Here is a 24,216-nt window from a genome sequence, read left to right on the forward strand (position 1 = left end):
CAAATCCCTTGCCGGGCGATGGCGGGCCAATCGGCATCCTGCTCTGGCTGCGAGGCGGGGCAAATTGCGTTCCTGCCGCACAAGCTCACGCCTCACGATTGGTCAAGGGAGTTCTGGGCGGGCGCGCGAAGATTGGCTCACGCAGTTTGGAGGCAAGCGTGATAGGTTATTGGGAGGGCGGAAGGTTTGAACGATCAAGGCCTGTGGCTGTTGATATTCCTCCTTCGAGGCTGTAACTTCGACCCGCTGAGGAGAGAAGTGGTAAAGCTTGACCCCGTCCTATCCAGTCGAGAAGCAGAATTGCGACTGACCCTCCCACCTACCCACTTCCCTTTCTCCTGAAGGTAACTTTCAGACTCAAACCTGAGGTAAGGACAGAGCCGTCTCCGCCAGAATACTGAGACCCCATTGTTCCCTCAGAGTCCAGCCGGGGCCCCACAAACGGAAGTGTAGGGGACCTAATTGACATTGTCGCGAGTTAGAAGACTTGAATTCTTTCCGGTTAGGAGTCACGAACTGTGTAGCCTCAAACAAGTCAAGCCCTCTTTTAATTTCCTCCTTAAAGTCCCGGGGTTACCTCTCGGTAAGTTCAGGTTCCACCGAAAAGGCCAAGGCGCTTCAGGCCAGTTAACCTTCAAGCCAAGTTGTGATTCGCCGTTTGGGGGATGCCCCTCCTCCAATACTGATCCGCTTGGCCGCTGCTGGCAAAGGTGGAGGAGGTTGTGAAAGCTCCTGTGATCTGTGATGTATTTATATAGGTGACATTCTTTCTTAGCTAGATTTTTTTTTTCTTAGTACTAGGAGGCCATGTCTGCAGAACTCTTTTCATCAAGAGAGGAGGGAAGTCCTGGATTAGGACCCAGTTTTAGGTCCCATCAGAGAAAAATATTAAATCTGCTTCTGGAGAGAGATACTTCCTTTACTATCTGCCCAGATCTTCCTAGAACTCCAGTGGACAAACTCTTTGGTGATTCGGCAAACCAAAGCATCTTATTTGGGTAAGTCCACTTTTCTTCTCACACCTTATATCCTTTGCTTTTCTAAACAGTTTTTGAGTTTAAAAATTTATCCTGGCTCAGAGATCAGGGTTTACGTGTTAGCTTTGCCCTTGACTAACCATGTGATTCTTATGACTCAGTCTTCTTTTCTGTGACATAGAAATAATAATTTCTTCCTATTTTACTAGGATCTTGTGAGAATCAAATGATGTGATGTCTGGGAAAAGTATTTGAAAACTATGTTGAATTATGTGAGTTGGTAGCTTTATTAGGATTAATATTAGTGTTATTGTTATTGTACTTTAAATTCTGATCATGCCATGCCCTGATCCTCAGCTAGCAAACAGAATTGGAGTTATAGACCTGGGAAGTATCTGAGTCTCTCCAGGGAGAAATCAAATCTGTATGTTTATGGCACACAGGGCAGAAAATATGAGGTCAAGACCCACCTCAGTCAATAAGCTTTGGTCCTCAATTAAAAGAAATTACTCTGTCTCAATATGTTGGTGAGGAGAAAATCTGGTACATATTGCTGGAGTAGAGAAAAGGTGGGAGATATTTCTCACTCATGTCTGAAATATCTCCAAAAGTAATTAGAATTATTTGGACACTGTTCAGATTATATGATAGTCATTGAGGGGTGTTTCAAATGAAGAGGATGAAGTGATCTTTGCCTTATTAAGGATATTACATCCTAACGGGAATCTTGATGTATTATTATGTCTCAACAGAGAAACCCCAAAACGTTGCCTTGATCTTTCGAATCTTAGCAGTGGGGAGTTGTCTGCCACCCGTCTTACCACTCCTGCAGACCTTGATGAAACTGGTAAGGAGAAGGGAGGTAAAGGCTTCAAGGGAAAAAAATATCTTTTAGGGGAGAGAATAGGGTAGGAATAGAGGTAGACGGTGGTTAAAGAGGCTTGAAGTTGGAATTCTGTGGGGACCTGTAAGATTTTTGAGGAGAATGATCAAGCCCAATGGGAAGAGAAAGATAACATTAATAGGAGTCACTTTGCATTTGAAAAATTTAAATAGGAAGGAGTATTTTGTTGACTGATTAATGGTATGAATTGAAATTCATCGATTGATGGGAATGAAAGTAGAAGTTTTATGCCTAGTCTAATCTCAAGAGAAGCAAAGAAACCAACAAAAATATTTTGTTAGCTAATTCATGTGTTTTTATAGGGTCTGAGCCCTAAAGGATTGTTTTACTAGTCAACCATTTTAGTATTTGTTGTAATTTCAGATATCATGAGTGATAACCATTCTTTTCTATTCATAAAAAAAAGTCCCTAGGTTAGTGCATTTTCCCAACATTTTTTCTTTCAGTGACAACATGTAAATTCTTAAGATTCTCTTAACTTATAACTTTTACCATGAAATTGGTACCTATCAAGAGCCTCTGTGTTCAGCTTTTGAAATTAATATTGCTTACTAGTAAGCAAATCAGAAGACAGGATACATGGACCAGAATAACTTCTTGTCTGGTTGCAGGACACTTGGATTCTTCAGGACCTCAGGAAATACAGTTAGTGCAAATGTAAGTTTTTTTGCTCAGTGAACCTCATACTAAAGCCTTCTCAGCATTGGCATGAGAATTTTATCGCATGAAAACTGCAGAGTATAGAGCGTTTCACTTTGGGAATAATGGGCTTGGAGGCCTAGATCTTTCCCTTGAAAGGTTTTTAAGTTTCCCAGAGCTAAATAGTATTGTGAAAATTAATGCTATTCATTTTAACTATCACACACAATCAGTATTATCTTTAAAATGGAGGAAATGGCATACTGCCCTTAGGCATAGATAGGCTCTTACCTGCATATGAATAGTGCTGTGTGTACCTTAGTGGGTAAAAGTACTGAGTGTAGGCTCTGGAATTAGTGTCTGGATTCCAGTGGCTTACTACTTCACCAACTGTGACTCTGACAAGTTTCTTAACTTCACTGCACCTCAATTTCTTTATTTATAATAAAGAAACAATAATAATGGAGATAATAATAGCACTTCTTATAAATAGCTATTGTAAGGATTAAATGAAAATTTAATCCTTAGCACCTGTCAAGCATTTTATAATGTTTATTATTACTCATGAGGATTCTTTGTTGGAGATCTTAAAATGTTCAATCAGGGAATGCTCAAGGATTGAAAGGTAATTTTAATTCAACATCTTAAACTTACTGTAATTCTTCTATTTGACTGTTTACATTTTTTTCGAATTTTGTCCTTCAATGTTTAGGTGAATTATGTACCACTTTAGTGCACTAGGGAAGGCTTTCCATGGTTATTTTTATCAGTACATGTAAAAATTTCACATTGTATTGCTTATATTTTCTTCAAATTGCTTAAATGTCGTAACCTATGTAGACTAGGGAAACTCATGGGAGGAATGATAGAAATTCATTACAAAATGAATATTAGTTCCTAATAGCCATTGCTGGAAGATAAATAAATTATAAATTGTGTCCTATAAGACATAGGACAAACTCATCATCTTTGATGTATATCTATATATATATGATTATACAAGTGAAATGAGAGCCTTATCCCCAGGATGTCACTCAATGTCTTAATATTTATCACAGAAAGCACCCTAAATACTATTATTGGAAGAGATATATCAACTAGATATAGGGCTCCGAGAATGGAGGAAAGGAAAAGTTGGGATGTCCCAAGCCACTGACTAATAACCAAACAGTATTTGGGGCTGAACTGACTGGCAGTTTTGTTTTGCTTTTTTTATTTTGTTTTGTTCTTTGATCTGTAGAAATCATCACCAGCACCTTGTAAAATGCAGCCCGGTGAGTAGCTCTTCTTTCTTGGGTTTGGGTTTTTTACTCAGGTGGGAGGCAGAGGGTTTCCAGCACACCTGTGGCTGAAGGATGCTGGATGTTCTGAAAAACGATCTCTTATAGGCACAGCTGCTTTGTAGCACTCCGAATGCTTTGGACCATGGCAACAGGAAGAAAGATGCAATATGTAGCTCATCTACAAATAAAGAAAATGTAAGTGTTTAATGGAAACCTAGGTACATTACCAGTTTTCTTCCTTTGAGTGGAGCAACTCATCAGTACCATGAGTCCTAGAGTTGTTTATGCCTCTCTATACTAGTTAAGCGAACAACATCAGTATAGGAAAAAATTCTTTATGGTTTGTTTTGTTTTGTTTTTCTTTAAGGTTTGATCCTAGAATAGAAACCTAACTCCAAGTCTTCCACAGTAGGTCATCATTATGCTCATGTTCAGTTGATTGGTTTAAGGACAAAAATCTCTGCTAATAGAGTCTAAGAAATCTAGGGCTTAAAAAAAAAAAAAAACAGGAATAATGTACATAACTTGTTCACAGACTGCATGGCTTCACATACAAGTCTAGATTTCTTAATTTCTTATTTTTCCCTTAGTCTAGCTTTTTAGCCCCTATTTTGAGAAAGCTATGGTTCTTGTTTATCAGAGCTTCAGGCTATCTTTCAGTTCCACATATGAACTGACTTCTCCCTAGCCACCTAATCACTAAGATAATTCTCTAACAAATCTCTTCAACTAATTTCTTTTCCCAGCCTCCCAACCTTTCCTCTAGGTCAGTATGCATAAGATAGTTGCTGTTATTCTTTTCTCACATTAGCTAAGTTATGGTAATGTTTTTGGCTGTTCTAATCAGCTTTTTCTTAATTTAATATTGTCATACTAATCTCCCTTTACTCACTTTTTAAAAGTCTCACCATCCTCTCCTCAGTCAGGCTCCCTTTTTCCTCCCTTCCCTTGACTTGTTATCATAAAATTAGTATCCTCCAAAGTAGATGTATACACATTGTAGATGACATTCACATCATAATTTGTATCTTCAGGATATAGAGTCAACCTTGATGACTTTATCTTTTATTTTATGGTGACATTGATTAATGAAATCCAATGTTTCAGCTGTACACTTTAATAGTAAAGCATATATATATGTACTCTGTGTGTTCACCTCCTATAGTTAGATTTCTTTCTGTCACCACATATTTGACTTCTTCAACCCTGTCTACCTTCCCCCTTCCTATCCCCTCTACCCTCTGGTAACCACTAGTCTGTGGCCCGTGTCCATGAATCTCTGTTTGTCCTGTTCATTTATTGCTTGTAGGTTTATATCCCACATATAAGTGATATCATGTGATTTTCAACTTTTTCTGCCTGGCTTAATCACTTAGCATGATTATCTCGAGGTCCATACATGTTGTCGCTAATGGCAGTATTTCATCTCTTCTTGTGGCTGAGTAATATTCCATTGTATATATGTACCACAACTTCTTTATCCAGTAATCTATTGTAGGACGCTTCGGTTGCTTCCATGTCCTGGCCACCATAAATACTGCTGCTATAAACATCAGTGTGAAAATATCTTTTCGGATATGAGTTTTGAAGTCTTTAGGGTAAATACCTAGTAGAGAGATTGCTGGATCATATGGTAGATCAATTCTTAGTTTTTTGAGCAACCTCCATACTGTTTTCCATAGTGGCTGTACCAATTTTCAGTCCCACCAGCAGTGTACGAGGGTTCCTATTTTTCCACATCCTCTCCAGCATTCGTTATTACCTGTCCTATTGATTATAGCTATTCTAACAAGTGTGAGATGGTATCTCATTGTGGTTTTGATTTGCATTTTCCTACTAGCTAGCTATATTTAGCATCTTTTCAAATATTCTTTGGCCATTTGTATGTCCTCTAGAGAGAAGTGTCTATTCGGGTCCTCTGCCGTTTTTTGATTGGATCATTTGTTTTTTTGTTGTTATTGAGTTGTATGAGTTCTTTGTATGTTTTGGATATTAGGCCCTTATCAGAGGTGTTGCTTGCAAATATACCTACTTGGATGGTTGTCTCTTTACCTTGTTGACGATTTCTTTTGCTGAGCAGAAGCCTTTTAGTATGATGCAGTTCCATTCATTTATTTTAGCTTTTACTTCCCTTGCCTTTGAGGTTAAATTCATAAAATCCTCTTTAAGTCCAAGGTCCTTGAGTTTCGTTGCTATGTTTTCTCCCATGCATTTTATTGTTTCAGGTCTTATATTCAGGTCCTTAATCCATTTTGAGTGAATTTCGGTGTGTGGTGATAGACAACAGTCTAGTTTCATTCTTTTTGCAGGTGGCTTTTCAGTTTTCCCAGCACCATTTATTGAAGAGGCTTTCCTTTCTCCACTGTATGTTTTTCGCTTTTTTTGTCAAAAATTATTTGCCCATATAAATATGAGTTTTTTCTGGACTTTCTCTTGATTCTGTTCCACTGATCCGTGTGTCTTTTTTTCTGCCAATACCATGCCAATTTGATTACTGTCACTTTGTAGTATAATTTGAAGTCAGGCAGTGATCCCTCCAATCTTGTTCTTTTTTCTCAGGATGGGTTTAGCAATCTGGGGTCTTTTGTGCTTCCATACAAATCTGATGATTTTTTTGTTCTATTTCTCTAAAAAATGCTGATGGGATTTTGATGGGGATTGCATTAAATCTGTATAATGCTTTAGGTAATATGATCATTTTAACTATGTTGATTCTTCCAATCCAAGAACATGGAATACATTTTCATTTCTTTGTATCTTCTTCAATTTCTTTTACTAGGGTCTTATAGTTTTCATTATATAGGTCCTTTACATGTTTCGTTAGATTTATTCCTAGATATTTTATTCTTTTTGTTGCAATTGCAAAAGGAATTATTTTTTCCACTTCTTTTTCTGACACTTCTTTATTAGAATGTAGGAATGCTATGGCTTTTTTAACGTGGATTTTGTATCCATAATCTTTACTGTATTTGCTTATTCTTTCTAGTAGTAGTCTTGTGGAGACTTTAGGGTTTTCTATATAGAGAAACCTGTCATTCACAAATAGTGACAGTTTGACTTCTTCGTTTGCTATTTGGATGCCTTTTATATCTTTCTCTTGTCTGATTCCACTTGCTAGGACCTCTGATGTTGTGTTGAATAACAGTGGCAATAGTGGACAACCTTGCCTTGTTCCTGATCTTAGAGGGAAGCTTTTCAGTTTTTTACCATTAAGTATAATGTTGGCTGACGGTTTGTCATAGATGACCTTAATTATGTTAAGGTACTTTCCTTCTATACTGATTTTGTTAAGTGTTTTGATCATAAATGGATGCTGTATCTTGTCGAATGCTTTTTTGCATCTATTGATATGATCGTATGATTCTTAGTTTTTAATTCGTTTATGTGATATATCACTTTAATTGATTGTTTTTAATATGTTCCATGAGGATTATTCATGGCTTCATGAAAAGATATATTTTTGACATTCCTCTTCCTCTAGCCAATGTAGTTTTTCTTATGTAGGAAAACAACACTTTCAAGCCTTTGGAATCGTGGACCCCAGGAACCTCAACTTTCAAAAGAGACCAGGGGTGCCTTACGTGTCTCCCCTTTCTCTACTGGTGAGACACTAGACATTTGTCATCAAGGATCAGCTCAGTTGTTATGGGGTATAAGATGGCAGATCTAGATTTTGACCTTTTGAATTTTTCTAAGCTGGCTTGATGAGAAAGGGGTTAGAGAAGTAATGTTTGAGCAGAGAAAGGGAGGAGATGTATGTCCTCTGATCTTTTTATTTGTTTAAATTTAAGGAGTAGAAAATATTCTTAGGCCTTTACAAAGTGTTCTACTTTATTCTTTGTTTTCCCCCTGATTTTAAGAGTACTGTATGCCATTGTGAAAATGCTTTAAAAATATAGAAAAGTATAAAAAAGAAAATCACTATCTCTTAGAGAAAAACCATTATTGTTTTACCTCAATTCTTTTCAATCTTTTAACTATATGTACAGTTTTACAAAATTGAGGGCATGCCATATTTATAACTTTATATTTTATTTTTTTAAGTTAAAACTCTTAGTAAACATTTTTTTAATTGAACTTATTGGGGTAATGTTGGTTAATAACATTACATAAATTTCAGGTATACAACTTTATAATACATCTGTATATATTGTTTACTCACTAGCAGAAGTCTAGCTTCCTTTTGTCACCATGTATTTGACTCCCTTTATCCTCTTTGTCCTTCCCCCATCCACTTTTCCCTCTGGTAACCATTCTATTGTCTATAACTATGAATTTGTTGTTTTGTTTGTTTGTTGCTTTTTGCTTTATATCCCACATATGTATGTATTTCATACCTTTATTATCCTTTTCTGTTTGACTTGTTTCACTTAGCAGAATACTCTCAAGATCCATTTATGTTGTTGCAAATGGCAGTATTTCATCTTTTTATGGCTGAGTAGTATTCCACTGTATGTATGTACCATATCTTCTTTATCTAACCGTAAATCAAAGGACTCTTAGATTGTTTCCATGTCTTGGATATTGGGGATAAAAACTTTTCTTAATGAATTTTATTCTAATAAATGGACCATAATTTATATAAGTACTTCCCTATTGTTAGACATTTAGTGGTATTTACATTTTGCTTTGAAAATAATGCTGTCATGTAAGTTCTTGAGCATAAATCTTTGCATACATTTCAGTTTTTTTTTTCTTTAGGATTAGTACCAAGAATGATAATTACTGGGTTAAAAAGTGTAATATTTTAAAGATTTTTGATACATGATGCCAAATTTTCAAAAAAGTTAATAAGAATTTACATTTTTATAAGTAATTTGTAGCCATTTAGATAAATTTTTTTTAATTGCTAATTAGGTAAAAAGTTTCATTTTAAATTAAAACTAGTGATTTCATGTGAATATTAGCCATGTATATTTCCTTTAGCAAATGATTGTGTCCTTTGTCCATTTAGCTACTGGTGTCTTTAGTTACCCAGAGACTCTCTTGCTTTTAGTAGACCATGAAGTCAAGATACTCCAGAGATCACATTCTAATCTTAACCCTATGGGAAAGCCATTTTAACATAGTCCATCCTAGGTAGATAAAGTTGATCATTTGTTAAATTTTTGTTTCATGGAGCAAGGAAAGAACTTGGAGCATGATAAATTAGTGGATAGTTTTTTTTGTATGTGTATATGATTTTTTTTAAGTGGTAAAATATACATAACATGAAATTTACCATTTTAAACATTTTTAAGTATACATTCCAGTGGCATTAAATACATTCACAATGTTTTACAACCATCATCACTATCCATTTCCAGATTTTTTTCATCATTCAAAACAGAAGCTCTTTACCCATTAAATAATAATAACTCCCTATTCCTCCATCCTCTCAGCTTCTGATAACCTCTAGTCTGCTTTCTGTCTGTGTGAATTTGACTACTCAAGGTATTTTTTGTAAATGGAATCATACATCATTTGTCCTTTGTGTCTGGCTTATTTCATTTAGCATAATATCTTCAATGTTTATTCATGTAGCATGTATCCAAATTTCATACCTTTTTATGGCTGAATAATATTCTATTTATTCATTAATCTGTTGATGGACAATTGGGTTGTTTCTGTCTTTTGGCTGTTATGACTAATGCTACTATGAACATTCATATACAAATCTCTGTTCTAATTTCTGCTTTTAATTTTGAGGAGTGTATACCTACAAATGAAATGGCTGGATCGTATCAGTGTTTAATTTTGGGGGGAAAATGCCTTACTGCTATCCATAGCAGCTGTACCATTTGACATTTCACACAGCATTACACAAGGGTTTCGATTTCTCCATATCATTACCAACATTTGTTATTGTCTGGGTTTGTTTGTTTTGTTTTTTATAATAGCTATCCTAATGGATATGAAGTGGTAGTTCAATGTTGTTTTGATTTGCATTTCCCTAATCACTAGTTGTGTTGTGCATCTTTTCATGTGTTAATAGGCCTTTTGTATATCTTTTTTGGAGAAATGTTTGTTTCTATTGTTGAGTTGTCGGGAGTTTTTAAAAATATATTTTGGATATTAATCCCCTGTCAGATACATGATTTGCAGATATTTTCTCCCATTTTGTGGGTTTTACTTTCTCAGTAGTGTTTTTTGATGCATGAAAGTTTTTAAGTTTGATGGAGTTCATTTTTGAAAAGAAGTTCATTATCCATCTTTTGTTGCCTGTGCTTTTTGTGTCGTATTCAAGAAATCATTGCCAAATTTAATGTCATGAAGGTTTCCCCCTGTTTTCTTATAGTTTTAGCTCTTATATTTAGGTCTTTGATTCATTCTGAGTTAATTTTTGTATATTGTGTAAGGTAAGGGTCCTAGAGAGTTTTTAACATTGTCAATATACTTGGCAGGACAATGGAAACTTGGTGAAAAGTGAAATGAAATATCTGGGCAGTCCTATCACTACAGTTCCAAAATTAGATGAAAACCCAGAACAAGGGGAAAACCAAGCAGAGGAGATTTTAGGTGAATCGATGGAGTTTTCTCTGGAAGATCAAGAAGAGGTCAAGGTAAAGTGCTCTTTGATGGTATCTTTGCATTTTCATATTCCTTCATTTTTAAATCAACAGAGTTGTATATTTAATATGTTGCAGTCACTATGAAGTGGTAGGTCTGCAGAGATCAAGAAGGTATGGTCTTTACACCCTATGCTACCTGACTGATAGGGTATCTGGTTACTTTGGGACTCTTCTTACTGCTGGGTGAGAGGGTTGTAGTTAATAATTTGAGTAGGTCACCCTCAGTGTAGTCTGGTGTAAGTGATACCTCCAGAATAATGGCAAAGGACAGAATATACCTAGCATGATTTTTCAGCTATTTTACAATATATCCTTTTGTCTTCTTGTTTCCTCCCCATATCACAGGAAGTAGTATCTGAAGCCTGTGGCTTATTAATAAGGTATTAATACATTAAAGATGGTTTCTGAGGCATTAAGTATTTCTGAATCAACTTTATTTCTTTGGGACAAATATGTGTGGGGGTATATTTTTAAAATTCATTCATTATACAAGGCAAATATGATTTAGTGGAGTTAGAGCACTTAGATTCTAGTCTTCATGCTCTTATTTAGTGTTATGAGCATGAACAGGACACTTAAGCAGTCTAGGCCTCAGTTTCTCATTTACAAAATGGAGAACATAATAATAAAAAATATCTCCCTAGGGATTGTTGTGACTGTGATAAAGTATTAAAAACAGTTTGTAATACTCCACATACTTTATTATTTTTAATAAAAACTCATGTAAGCTATAATAATAGTAAATATTATGAAACTAACATGCATCAGGTGCTATCTTAGAACTGAGGACAGAGTCATGATTAAGACATACAAAATTCCTAATTTTCCTGGAAATTTATATATTTCTTAGTTAAGAAAATACACAATGTAAGTAAGTAAACCAATAAGCAAGAAGACAGATCATCTGAAGTGCTATAAATAACAGACATAAAAAAAAGAACTATAATTTTTTTAACTTTAACCTGAGTAACAGGAGAAATGGTGACACTATAATGAATTACAAAGAAGAGTGAATTCAAAGAGAATAAGAGGTGTTTTGGACATTTGAGTTAGAGGTGGTAAACAGGAAATTTAAATGGAAATAGTAAACGAGGAGTTGGAGCCATCAGAATTGGATATGTACATTTTAGGACCGTCTGTATAGAAGAGAAAGTGAATTCTAATGACTCCCAAACTTAAAGATAGAGAGAAAGAGCTTGTGAAGAAGGAGTGATAGCCACTCAGGAGACTGATAATGAAGTAGATACATACAGGAATAACATTGTTCAAGAATCAGAGAAGAGAGCATCTTTCTCTTTACCAGATGGGATGCTGCTTGATTCATAAATCATTGAATAAAACCAATTAAATCTTTAAAAAAAAATAAGAAAAGGTCTAGAACACTAATAGGGGTCAATTTTATATACTTATTCATTTTATACATTTCTTTATTTTTCAGGTCTTTAAAAAAAATCAAGTCCCTTTATGTGCTAATTTTCTTGGACCGTGACTCTTAAAAAGGTCATTTTCAATTAAGAGCCAACTGATTAAGACTATGCATAACAGTACATTTTGGTATCTAATTAGATTAGAAAAGAGTAGGGATTTTTTTGTCATTGGTTTACCTCTTTGATGCTAAATGGAAATAGATACCTTATAAGGCATGAACTCCTTGGAGACTGGTGTAACATCATAGTGATTTCTGACTCATTCATTTAAAAAATATGTATTGAATACCTGTCAAGTGTTAGGCACTGCGCTGGGCACTGGCGCCGCAGTGGCGAACTACACAGGCTAGGCTGTTGCTCTCCTAGAGTTTGTAGTCTTATTAGGGAGACATCAATAAACAAGAAAAATATTTAACAAGTTCATAGATGTTCTACTTAGAGTTCTTGATTGAAAATAATGGAAATGGATTCTAGTTATCTCAAGCAGAAAAGGGATTTTTTTGAAGGGTATTGAGGAGCTCAGAATTATCAAGAAGGCTGGAAAACAAGGTAAGACCTGGCCAGAGTGCTACTATGAGAACATTGTGCTTGGGATTCCACCACTTGTTTGTTGGCTGTACCCTTAATGCCTCCATCACTGGCCCCTTGCTATAGAACATAATCTGACCTGCTGTTGGACTCTGCTGCTCAGGGACATTTGCTGCCACCCACTGTATTCTTCACAGTGATGCAGCAACCATAAAAGTCTCAACTGACCCTGTGCTTTTGTGTTACTCTTTAAGGTTCAAAATCCAGGCAGGAATGTCTAATTAGCTATAAGAGAGTAAAAATAGAAATATATCTGTCCCCCTTCAGACTCCTTATCAGGAGTCAGGGCTACCTCCCATCTAATTTGAGAATTTACTAAAATAGGATGCTTGATAGCCAAATTGCAAATGACAGCCATAAAGTCCAAAGTAATTTAACTATTGCAAATTGTTCAAGTGTAATGAAGGAAACAAAACGGGGACCTTTAGACTGAGATAGAGACTAATAGAAGGGAACCTTTAAATTGGGGTAATTAGGAAGGGCTTCCTCGAGCAGGAGATATTTAGTTGAGAAGAACTTGATGAGCTGTCCCAGTTTGCCTGTGACTGAGGAGGTTCCTAAGACTTGGGACTTGCAGTGCTAAAACTGGGAATTGGGATGAGTTGGTCACTCTAGTTGTGAAGGAACCATACATGAAAACAGTAGAAGCAAGAGCATTCCATGAAGAGGGAATATTTTAAGTGCAAAGTTCCCAAGGTTGAAAAGATCTTTGTGTTGACAGAACTGAGAAGCCAGTATGAATGGCAAGGAGAGTTACCTGAGGTGGGAAAGAAGAGGTAAGCAGGAGACAGATCATTCAGGACCTTTAGGCTAAGGTGATTATTTGAATTTTATTCTAAGAACAGTGAGAAGCTATTGGAGAGTTTTAATCAGGGGAATTATATGACCTGATTTGTTTTATGAAGACTACTCTTATTGCTGGATGAGGAATGGGTTAGAGAAATTTAAGAGTTGGAAGGAGTGGGGCAAAAAGGATTTGGAAGCAGAGAAGAGTAGGAAGCTATTGCACTAGTCCCTGTGAGAGTTGGTGGTAGTCTGGACTAAGGCAGTGGCTATAGAGACAGAAATAAATGAATTCAAATGTATTTTGGATATAGAAGCAATAGGATTTGATGGGTGGGGTATAGGCTGAAGGAAGGATGGGATCGAGGATCACTTTAGAGCTATTAAGTTTAAAGGGTTTTGTTTCAAAGAGAAAACAGAAGTAGTCAGATGAAAACTACCTTTGTTCACCAAATATAGCAAGCTATCTCCTCTAATACCTATATCATTTACCTTCCTTCTTATTATACTGCATGGAGTGGCCCTGCACATATCTAAAGCCCTCAACCCTTTTCACACTGCACCTTATTAATTCGTTCACTTAATAATGCTAGAGATAGAGTAGCAAACATAACACAAGAAGGTTCCTGTCTCATGGAGCTTATATTTAGGCAGGAGGAAACAGACTAATAAACCAATATGTTTTTAATATGGTAGATGGTAAAAAAAAGCAGGGTAAGGAGAACAGGGAGTACCTGGGTTGAGTGGTGTAAGAATAGTTGATCTTTTTGATAGGTTGCACAGATTAAAGAAGACCCCTCTGTGAGTGATGTTTGAGGCAGCCATCTGAAGCAGTGGGGGAGCCAAACAGTTATCAGGAGGACTGAGTTATTCCAAGCAAAAAGAAAAGCAAGTACAATGTCCCTGAGTTGGGCGTGTGCTCGGCATGTCCATGGAACAGGAAGATGACCAGTGTGGCTGGAGCAAAGTGAGCAAGTGCAGAGTGGGAAATGAGGGCAGTGAGTATGTAGCAGGAGAACAGATCATGTAGGGCCTCACAGACCATTGTAAACATTTTGCAAAAACGGAGTCAGATGGAAGCATCTCCTTTTGTCTGCTCCTGTAGTATTTCTTCTCTTTCTTTCTCCTTCCTGTGTTATCAATTTTCTCCTTTCTCCAAGATAAGTGATTCTCAAATTTTTTGGTATCAGGACTCCTGTACAATCTTAAAGTTGTTGAGAACCCCTTGCCTTGTACCTGATCTTTTAGGAAAAGCATCTAGTTTTTCTTCATTGAGTATGATGTTAGCTCTAGGCTTCTTGAGATGCTCCTTTTCAGGTTGAGAAAGTTCCCTTCTATTTCCAGTTTGCTGAATGAATTTAGCAGGAACAGATATTAGACTTTGTCAAATACTTTCTTTGTATCTCTTAAGATGATCATATGAGTTTTCTTTTTTTAACATGTAAATGTGGTAAATTACATTGATTTTCAGATGCATTCTATGATAACCTTAACTGCATTCTGTGATAACCTTACTTAGTCATGATACATTATCCTTTTTATATATAGTTGGATCTGATTTGCTAAAATTTCGTTGAGAATTTTTGTATCTAATTTCATGAGAGATACTGATCTTTAGTGTTTTGTTTTCCTGGTATTGTCTTTGGTATTGGTATCAGTGTAATGATACCATTATTTGTAAATAATTCTCTCGTTTTCAGTTTTCTGGAAGAGTTTATGTAGAATTGATTTTTATTTATTTTTTAAATGTTAGGCATAATTACCTGTGAAGCCATCTGGTCCTGGGCCTTTATTTGTGAGAAGTTCTTAAATTATTAATTCAATCTCTACTTTTTGTAGATCTAGTCAGATTTCCTGTTTTTTTTTTTTCTTGAGTCAGCTTTAGTAGTTTTTGTCTTTTTAGGAGGAATTTGCCCATTTAATCTAAGTTTTCTCATTCATTGTCATATAGTTGTCAATAGTAATCCCTTATGATCTTTTCTTTTATTTCTGTAAAGTTGATAGTAATGTCCTCTCTTTCATTCCTGATTTTAGAATTTGAGTCTTCTTTTTCTTCTTCAGTAGCTAAGGTTTATCAATTTTGTTGATCTTTTCAAAGGACCAGGTTTTGTTGTTTTTCTCTATCATTTTTCTAGTCTCCATTTCATTAAATTTTGCTCTAATCTTATTTTATTCCTTGTACTGCTTAGGATTTAGTTTCTTCTTTGATGAAAGTTTAGGTCATTGACCAGATCTTTTTTATTATAGGTATTTACAGCTATAAATTTTCATCTAAACACTGCTTTAGCTGCATACCATAAGTTTTGGTATTCTATGTCTTCATTTTCACTCATCTCAAAGTATTTTCTAATTTCCATTGTCATCTTTGTGGACCCACTGATTTTTTTTTCAGTTTTGCCCCAGATTTGAATATTAACCCCTTCTCACTTTCAAATGCCAAAGGAAAAATTACGACACAGATATTAATTCTTTTTGTAGGACCAAAGGAATTAAAGTCCAAAATAAATGTTTTTGCCATTGTGAATTAAAAGACCAAAGATGTGCTCCTGCCTCTTGCTTCTTCCCCTGCATCCAAGCCAAGGTCTCAGTGGCACAGTGTGGTTCGATCAGTTACATGAAGGTAGGCTTGAGCAGGTAAATCGTCAGTGCATTGAGCATCATTGGAATCTGTTTTCTTACTGCCAGAGGAGAGGTTATACCCTCAGAGGAGGGGTTATACCATGGAAAGGAGACAGACTATAATAAACGCTGTGGTGAGATGGATTTTAAGGAATTGGCTCACGTGATTGCAGGGGCTGGTAAGTCTGAAATCTGCAAGGTAGGCCAGCGGGCTGGAGACCCAGGACACAGTTGATATTACAGAATTCCCTCTTCTTCTGGGGACCTCAGTCATTCTCTCTGGACCCACTGATTATTTAGGAATATATTGGTTAATTTCCACATATTTGCAAATTTTCCAGATTTTTTCTGTTATTAATTTCTAGTTGTTTCATGTTCAGAGAACATACTTTGTATGATTTCAATACTTTAAACTTATTGAGGCTTGTTTTATGACCTAGTATATGGTCTATCCTGGAGAAGAATTTATATTAGAGAAGAATGTATATTCTATTGTTGGATACAGCATTCTGTCTATGTCTGTTATGTATAGTAGGTTTTTAGTGTTGCTTCAATTAGTTTTCGAGCTTTCTAAAAATAATACCATACTAAATGTTAAAAGTGGTCATCATTGGTTTTGCTGTTTTCACCAGGGCCTTTGCATTTGTTGTTCCTTTGGCCTAGAACACTCTTCTCATAGGCAACACATGATTTTCTCATTCATTTCAGTCCCATTTCTCCACATATGTCACCTTATCAGAAAGGCCTTTCTTGACAAGCTTTCCAACTCCAATATTTTTTCTGTCTTTTTTTCTTTATTTATATTTTACTCAAAACATTTATCACTACATATAAAGTATATTTATTTGTCTGTCTTTTCTACTCTCTTACTGCTATGTCACCTAGTAGGTACTCAAAAATTGTTAAGCAGGTATGTAGATATGAAAGTCTGGAAGAGCAGAGGTCTTGTCTATAGATAGAAATTTGAAAGTCATCAGCATAGAGGAGAAATTTAAATTTATGGGCGGGAAAAAATATCACCTATGGTAAGAGTGAAGAGATTTAAAAAATGACTAGGACCTACCTTTGCCGAAGAATTTAACATCTATTAGAGGTTTGATAGGTGAGAAGGCCCAACTAGGAAGACCCAAAGGAGCAACAGAGAGGCGGAAGCATCACAGTTCTTTTAATATAAGGGTTGCCTATGTTAGAACTAAACTGAAAAACTAGGAGGTGCCATTGAAACCAAGGAAGAAGGGATTAACCAACTCAATGGAAGCCACTGTGAGGTTGAGAAAGATATAACCTAAGGAAATGACTGTTAGCTGTGGCAACATGGGGATTGTTGACAACTTTGACAAGAGCAGTAGAGTGTGGTATGGACAGTAGTTGGCCTAAGTGTGTAGAGGTGTGTATAGGCCATGAGGAAATGGTGATGCCTTCTCAGTTTACAAAATACCCTTCCTTAAAAAAAAAAAAAAAAAACAACTAAATATATTTGGCTATTTTATAAAATCAGTATATGATAGTATAGAAAATGCAAATAAACTAAATTAAGCTATTACAAATGCCTGTAACCCCACAGGCCAGAGATAATTACTGTTAGCACTTGATTTAAAAAACAAACACACACACACACACACAAAAAGTATGTTTTTCTATGCAATTTTTAAAATTTTATTTAAGTGATATTACAAAGTATTTTTTAACCTGCTTGATAATATCATGAACTTATTTTCATGTCAATGAAATTAATCTACGACATACTTTTGCATAATAGTAATCTATAACATCTGATATACGATTTGTTATTAAACATTTAGGTGATTGATAATTTTTCTCTATTATAAACGTGCTGGGACATCCATCTTTATAGCCAAATCTTTATGTATATCTTTATTTCATTAGGAAAACACGTGGAATTATTTTTTAAAAGGGTATGCATATTTTTAATGATTCTCCACTCCTTCTACCCCCTGGTTTTTAAACCTTTAACATGAGAATTGGGGGTCGGGGGGAATCTTGTCATTTTCAGGGTTTATGTCTAAAGAAGACAGTCTCTTTCCGTGACATTAATGCCATTCAAATGCTAGAGGAAGATCCTAATCAAGGGTACCTGACTGGTGATTTTTCCAAGGTGAGTGTGGTTGCACCCCTCCTATATTTCAGTGAGTCATTTTGGGTCTGAATCTTCTTTGCTTGCAGAAAATACTAAGTATAATTATGCATTCTCACCAAGTACTCTCTGATAACCTGAAGGTGTTGTAGTGGCAGTTCCAAGCCTCACTGTCCGGTGAGAAAGTGTTCCTATTTATTCTGGGGGCATCCAGAACAGTGGGGAAATTATGAGGCTTTTTACCTTCTTTCTTTTTTAAAAATATATTTTAAAATTATATAAATAATACTCGGTAATACGAAAAAGGTAGAAAATAAAATCCACACCAAATCTTGTCAACCAGAGTATAATTGCCTTTAACATCTTGGTGTGTATCCCTCCAGATGTTTTTCTGTTTTCACAAATACACATACGCACATAAATACATTTTTCAGTTTTCTGCAAAACAGTTTATACTGTTCTGTGATCTCTTAGGGTTCTTCTTTCTCATTTATTATATCCAGAACATGTCAGTAAATAATTCTGCATCATTTTATCATTTTTAATAACAGTATTTCATTTTTTTGGCTGCCCATAATTTCTTGATAAATCCCGTGTAGAATATTTACTTTTATACTTTGAAGGCTACTAAGATGGACATAGTTGTAGCTATATCATAAGTGTACACATCCTCAATTAGTTCCTTAGGATCAGTTCTTAGGAATGCTGCAGTTTTTAAAAATGGAATACACATTATAAAAAACCATTGAATTTTGAAGACTTCTGGGGTTTTAAAGGTCATTTGGAAAGAAGGACAATATACGGGTGTTTAATCTCAAATTTGGGTATAAAAAACTTGCTATTATTTCAGTTCTTGGGTATTTCTAGGTATGTGCGCTGCCAACTGTGTCAGGGAGACACCAAGATCTGAAGTACATCAACCCAGAAACAGTAAGCAGATTTCTGGAGATGGTAACTGGTTACATAAGCAACCATCTGGTCTGTTCTGTCCCTAAAATCCCCCTTCCATTTGTATTTCTTTCACTGTGTTCACTAACATAGGCTCCTTATTCAGCTGATGCTCTATTAAAGGACTCCCTTTTATCCCATTCTTCTGTCACCTTCATTTTTAATTAAACAAATGATGTATAATTGTTAGGAAAAAAAGAAAAGATAGGAAAAAAGAAAAGGAAGGAAGGAAAGAAGGAAGAAAAGAAATAAAGGAAAAAAGAAAAGGCAAAAAACCCAAAAGGGAAGAAAGTAAAAATCTCTCAACTTGGGTGATTTACATCCTGGTTTATATGTTATTATTTCATTTATGCCTATCAGTGCAGGGTAGTATTAAAGTGTTCTCTTTCACACTGAAAATTACCCCAGTTTGTACAATAATAATTTGGTCACCCTACTGATAATCTCGCCACCAGAGATAACCACTAATAATATTTTTCTAATGGCCGTCCTGATTTTATTCTGGCATATATTTTATAAAAATAAGATCATGATGAACATGTAGTGTTATAATTAGCTTAGGTAAGGCATTGTAAACATCTTTCTATATCAATAAAAAGATATCATCTTTGTAATGGTTATATAATATTCTATTGCCATGTGTAATTTATTTAACCAAACCCCTATTATTGAATATTTAAGTTACTTTTAATATTTTGATAATCTAAAACAATGTTGAGATGAATATTATTGTGCCATATTTGTGTGTACTTTTTATTTAAGAGGTTAAAAGAGAAATTGCTGTCTATAGCCATGCCTCCTTGAACAAGCCTGATCCCATCTGATCTTGGAAGCTAAGCAGGGTTGGGCCTGGTTAGTACTTGGATGGGAGACCACCTAGGAAGACCAGGCGCTGTAGACGTAAAAAATAAAAAAAAAGGGATTGTATGTAAGATGACAATGTCCTTGTAATCTATGAGATCAGCAAAGGGTTGCCTTCCCTAAAAAAAAAAAAAAGAAAAATTACTGAGTCAAATGTAATTACATTTATCTTTATATGTATTTACAAAGTTTTCTCCAGAAAGGTTGAACTAGTTTATACTCGTACAAGTAGCTTAAGTTTCCTCCTCTGGGTATCAAACAACTTCTTCCATATTCTTTTCTAAAAGACTTGCTTTCTTCCTTTACTTTAGAGGGTGGGAAACAATTTCCCATCTCTTCTTGCAAAATTGGGATCTCTAGCTATTACTTTTGCCACTGCAGAGTCCTTGCATGTCTTCTGAGAGACTAATTTCAGCTATGTCTGCCTCCAGATGAGTAGCTTCACTATGGTTCTTCATGGTATTCTGGCAATACCAGCTATTTTGGTTCTCCGAAAAGGCTACTTCCTATTTCATCCTCTTATGTGAGGTGGGGGCTGGACCACTGTCACATTTCAATATGGGGACCTTTGGAGGCTGGGCATACAGTGGAATCCTAGGTGACTAAATGGAGTGCAGTTAGGAAGCTGTGTGACTGGCTCTTTTCTCCCTCAGAGTGACAGTGAGCAGGGTATTCAATCATAGTTTCTGTGCAGGTGGCTGCCTTACTGTTGGGGAAATTCCAGGGTCTGATTGAGAAGTTTTATATCATCGATTGCCGCTATCCGTATGAGTACCTGGGAGGACATATTCAGGTGAGGTTACACTGGGGACATTAGCAAGAGAGGGGCTGGAGACAGCTGTTTATTGAAAAGAGTGGACAAAGGGTCCTGTGAACTCTAGAACCAGGGCAAACATTATACATTTGGAGCACATCAAAGCTGTAGTCTGCGTTCTTGTTTTAATTCTGTATACCTTGAGCAATTTACTTCCCCTTTCCTCCTAGATCAATCTCCCTCTTTTCTATAGGAGCCATGGGCTCTTACATGGAAATAAAAACATTAACTCAAAAACTGAGACGCCCTTTGCAAACATTTACTGCTGATAGGCATTCCTCACATGGATCCTTGCACTTTAGGCAGTTTGGTTATACAAGCATTTAGTGAGCAACTACTACCTACCAAGCTTTATGTCAGGCCCTGGGGGTAGATACAAAGATATAATTAGGTCTCTGCTCTGAAACTGCTTGTAGTCTAGTCTTCCTGGCCCAAATATCCAAAGATGGTATTCCAGTTATTTCTAAGTGTTGGCACTGTTCTTAGGCCCTTGAGGAAATACTTATTAAAATTCTTCTACAGGGAGCCTTAAACTTGTACAGTCAGGAAGAACTGTATAACTTCTTTCTGAAGATGCCTCTTGTCCCTTTGGATACCCAGAAAAGAATAATCATCGTGTTCCACTGTGAATTCTCCTCAGAGAGGGGTCCCAGAATGTGAGTGTCTACATGGGGTAGGGAGGGTGATGAAAATCGATCCTGAGTTGAGATTTGCAACCAGGAACCTTCCCAAATCAGTTCAGACAGAGACTGACTGAATGAATGCTCTCCATGCAGTTTGAAGCAAGAGGTGGGAGAAAGGGATTTTTACAATTCAAAAGTTTGGAGCAGTAAAGGGAAAAGGATTGGGAATTAGGCACCAAGGGAAGAAAGGAGAAAGAGTGGTACTAATTAGACCTTGTTTTGCAAAAATAATGAGCTCTGGAGGCCCTTATTGGGGTTAGCGATAGTCTGTTCTTTCTCCCCTCCCCAGTGAATGGCCCAGGGAATCCTGACCTTGCTTGTTTCTACCCCACCCATCTCTGGGTTTTCTCTAAAGGTGCCGCTCTCTGAGAGAAGAGGACAGAGCCCTGAACCAGTATCCTGCATTATACTATCCTGAGCTGTATATCCTCAAAGGGGGCTATAGAGACTTCTTTCCAGAATATAAGGTAAAGGATGGAGCATGTGGGGCAATGGGGGAGCCAACTTTAGCACACAACTCCCAGGGCCTGCAGAGCCCCCTGAGAAGAAACCACTACTCCTTAGTCACCAGCAGTAGCCTCTCTATTATACTTAGTAGGCAAAGATCAGGAGCCTAGAGGATCCCTTACTCTGTCCCTGACCTTTCAGGAGCTGTGCGAACCACAGAGCTACTGTCCTATGCATCACCAAGACCACAAGGCTGAGCTGCTGAGATGTCGAAGCCAGAGCAAAGCATGGGAAGGGGAACGGCAGCTGCAGGAGCAGATTGCTTTGCTAGTGAAGGATGTGAACCCATGATAATAGATCAGCTGCTGGCTGCCTAGGAGTCACCAAGACTTTGTAGAAACCTTGGGCAGAAAGAGGTCATCTTCCATGTGGCTAAACCCAAGATTGTTAAAAGATGTCTGCAAACCAACAGTCTGCCAAACTGATGAAATCCTAGGCCTGGGGATTGATAGGTTTCAGTAGAGCTGCTGACTGGTGGTGAAGTCCTAGAACTGGCTCCATAAGGCTGTAGCCTTTGGTTGCACTGAGAGGGAGCATTTGCCTTGTCTTCTCAGCTACTTATGTCTTTGTACAGCCAGCCAGCTCTTTCTCTCTCTGGGCTTCTGACTATAAAAGAGAGTTGCCCACCTTTTTTCTCTGTTTCCCTCTCTCTTTTTCTCAAATTGGAAAATAAATATTGTAGAATGAGAAATGCAGAATAATAGCCTAGTTGGCTCCTAGAAGATTTATATAAGGAAGTGATCGCCAAATTGGATATCTTCAGATACAGAGGTATAACCATCACTAATTCAGAGCTGAGACCAAGGTAATTTTCTGAAGGTTCTCAAAGTTTAGACCCTGAACTATCAGTATCATCTGAACTTGTTTGAAATGCAAAATTTCAGAATCCACCCAAGACTTATAAAATCAGAACCTCTGAGGCTAGGATCCAGAAATCTAGGTTTTTACTTTATTTTATTTTATTTCATTTCACTTTTATTATGATGACAATGGTTAACAAAATCTAGTAAATTAAGTTTTAGAAATCTTACTTGTAGGTAATTCTGATGCATGCCAAGGCTTGAGATCCGCTACTCTGGAATTAAAAACCTTTTATAGTGCATTCTTCAATAGTCCAGGCTTTCCTTTCCTAGACTATTCCATGCTCTGCGTTATGTAAAAGTGTGCCACAGACTCAGCACTCTGGTATCTGGGCTCAGAAAACCAGATGAGTGGCATTCCCTAAGGCAGGTGATAGGTCTGAGTTTGGCTTAAAAGGTTCCTTACCATCTCCACTCCATTTTACATCTCACAAAGACAAGTTGATGTTTTAGGGTGGTTGGAAGTAGAAATTTGTGTTATGTGAAGATAGGAATAAAAGAAAATAAAAAATACCAAGCAAGAGCAGTTAGAATTAAGGAAAACTTTTAAAACTATTCTTCAGCAGTATCCCAGGCTTTCCTTTCTTTGCAATCTTGGAGTCAGAGGCTTTTGTCTGCTTAATGAGAAACAGCCCTATTTGGCCTGGAGTGGCAGTGAATTGACTATAAACATTGTCACTCTCCAGCATTAACCTACTAGTAGTGATAGCCAAGGACTGGAAAAGAACAAAGGGCTCTGAAACCTAGGCTGAGATGGAATAGAGGCAAAAGCGATCTTTTTCCCTGGTTCTGGAGCAAGGAGATTTTAAAAGTCAGTGGGCAGGAAGGAGGGCAATAGCTGGACGAATTTTTGCAAGGTTCCCAACTGCTCTTCTCGAATGCCACGTGCATGCCTCACAGCAGAGGGCACTGCTGTATTCTCTAAGTCAGCCTCTGGAGCCTGCAGCCTCCATTCCTGGCTAGCACGTGCCTATCCAGAGGGAAGACTGCTAGAAGGAAGATTCCTCTGGCCTTCTCCCTGAGCCCCTGAGTTCAGGGCTCACAAGGGCTGGAGGAGCAGAGAGAAAAGTTGCTGTTACATTAGGCGGGGATGGCTGAGAGAAAGATGCTGCTCATCTGTCCCATCCCTGCCAACCAGGAACTCCTAGTAGCTTAAGAGGGAAACTGCTTGAAGCACCTTCACTTCCAAGTGTAAGGAGGGATCTCTGACTCACTGCTTATCCTAGTAGGTCATTTCCTGATAATTCTCCCCAGAAAAGTAGAACCAAGCCCCTACCTAAGAAAAGACTGGTACGTGTGTTCGCATTTCAGTAATCTTAATAAGTGAAAATTCTGACTTACGAAACAAAAACTAGGGCTTAATTATCTAGTTTGTGAAAAATTATATTTGCCTCAAAAGCGATATTTCCCCATGATTTCTTGCAATATCCTCCTACTGTATATATATCATGTGATTTGATTCATATTATTTTCAGGAACAATAATAGCAAGTAACACTCTTCAGTTATTTATTGCATGCAAGACTTTTTATGAACATGTATATTTATAAACTAATTTTCACAACAGTCCTGTGAGGTGTGTATTTATAAACTTATTTAATTTTCACAACAGTCCTGTGAGGCAGATTATTATGCACCTTTTACAGATATAGATATTAATTTATTTTAAGATCACATA

At 36.7% G+C, this 24,216-nt stretch overlaps 1 protein-coding gene and 1 non-coding gene across 8 annotated transcripts; both read left to right on the forward strand.

Annotated features, from left to right (window-relative positions):
- Window positions 1–178: 178 nt before the first annotated feature.
- Window positions 179–24,102, forward strand: CDC25C (cell division cycle 25C). Of its 7 annotated transcripts, none has more exons than XM_036225036.1 (13): window positions 181–344; window positions 796–998; window positions 1,730–1,824; window positions 2,493–2,538; window positions 3,761–3,794; window positions 3,909–3,998; window positions 10,187–10,345; window positions 17,786–17,887; window positions 18,734–18,817; window positions 20,370–20,468; window positions 21,012–21,145; window positions 21,528–21,639; window positions 21,821–24,102. In XM_036225036.1, exons 2-13 carry the CDS (start codon window positions 808–810, stop codon window positions 21,968–21,970), a joined length of 1,296 nt encoding a protein of 431 aa, XP_036080929.1. In that variant the 5' UTR covers window positions 181–344; window positions 796–807; the 3' UTR covers window positions 21,971–24,102. The 7 variants fall into 7 exon arrangements, with proteins under 7 accessions (XP_036080931.1, XP_036080929.1, XP_036080928.1 ...); XM_036225035.1 differs by having other exon boundaries at window positions 182–368; XM_016160662.2 differs by having other exon boundaries at window positions 183–368; window positions 18,734–18,796; window positions 21,821–22,090.
- LOC118606209 lies at window positions 19,597–19,715 on the forward strand. Its single transcript, XR_004952315.1, has one exon. It is a non-coding gene; the product is annotated as a 5S ribosomal RNA (ribosomal RNA).
- Window positions 24,103–24,216: the final 114 nt, after the last annotated feature.

Source organism: Rousettus aegyptiacus, unplaced genomic scaffold (genome assembly GCF_014176215.1).
Source record: "Rousettus aegyptiacus isolate mRouAeg1 unplaced genomic scaffold, mRouAeg1.p scaffold_m13_p_7, whole genome shotgun sequence".
NCBI lineage: Eukaryota > Metazoa > Chordata > Mammalia > Chiroptera > Pteropodidae > Rousettus > Rousettus aegyptiacus.

What these genes read in the sequence shown, in the direction of transcription:
- CDC25C (XM_036225036.1), top strand. Translation starts at nt 808, where the DNA reads ATGTCTGCAGAACTCTTTTCATCAAGAGAGGAGGGAAGTCCTGGATTA. An exon ending in TGCAGACCTTGATGAAACTG is followed by an intron (nt 1,825 to 2,492) that starts GTAAGGAGAAGG and finishes GTCTGGTTGCAG; the next exon opens with GACACTTGGATTCTTCAGGA. An exon ending in TAAGCAGATTTCTGGAGATG is followed by an intron (nt 18,818 to 20,369) that starts GTAACTGGTTAC and finishes GTTTCTGTGCAG; the next exon opens with GTGGCTGCCTTACTGTTGGG.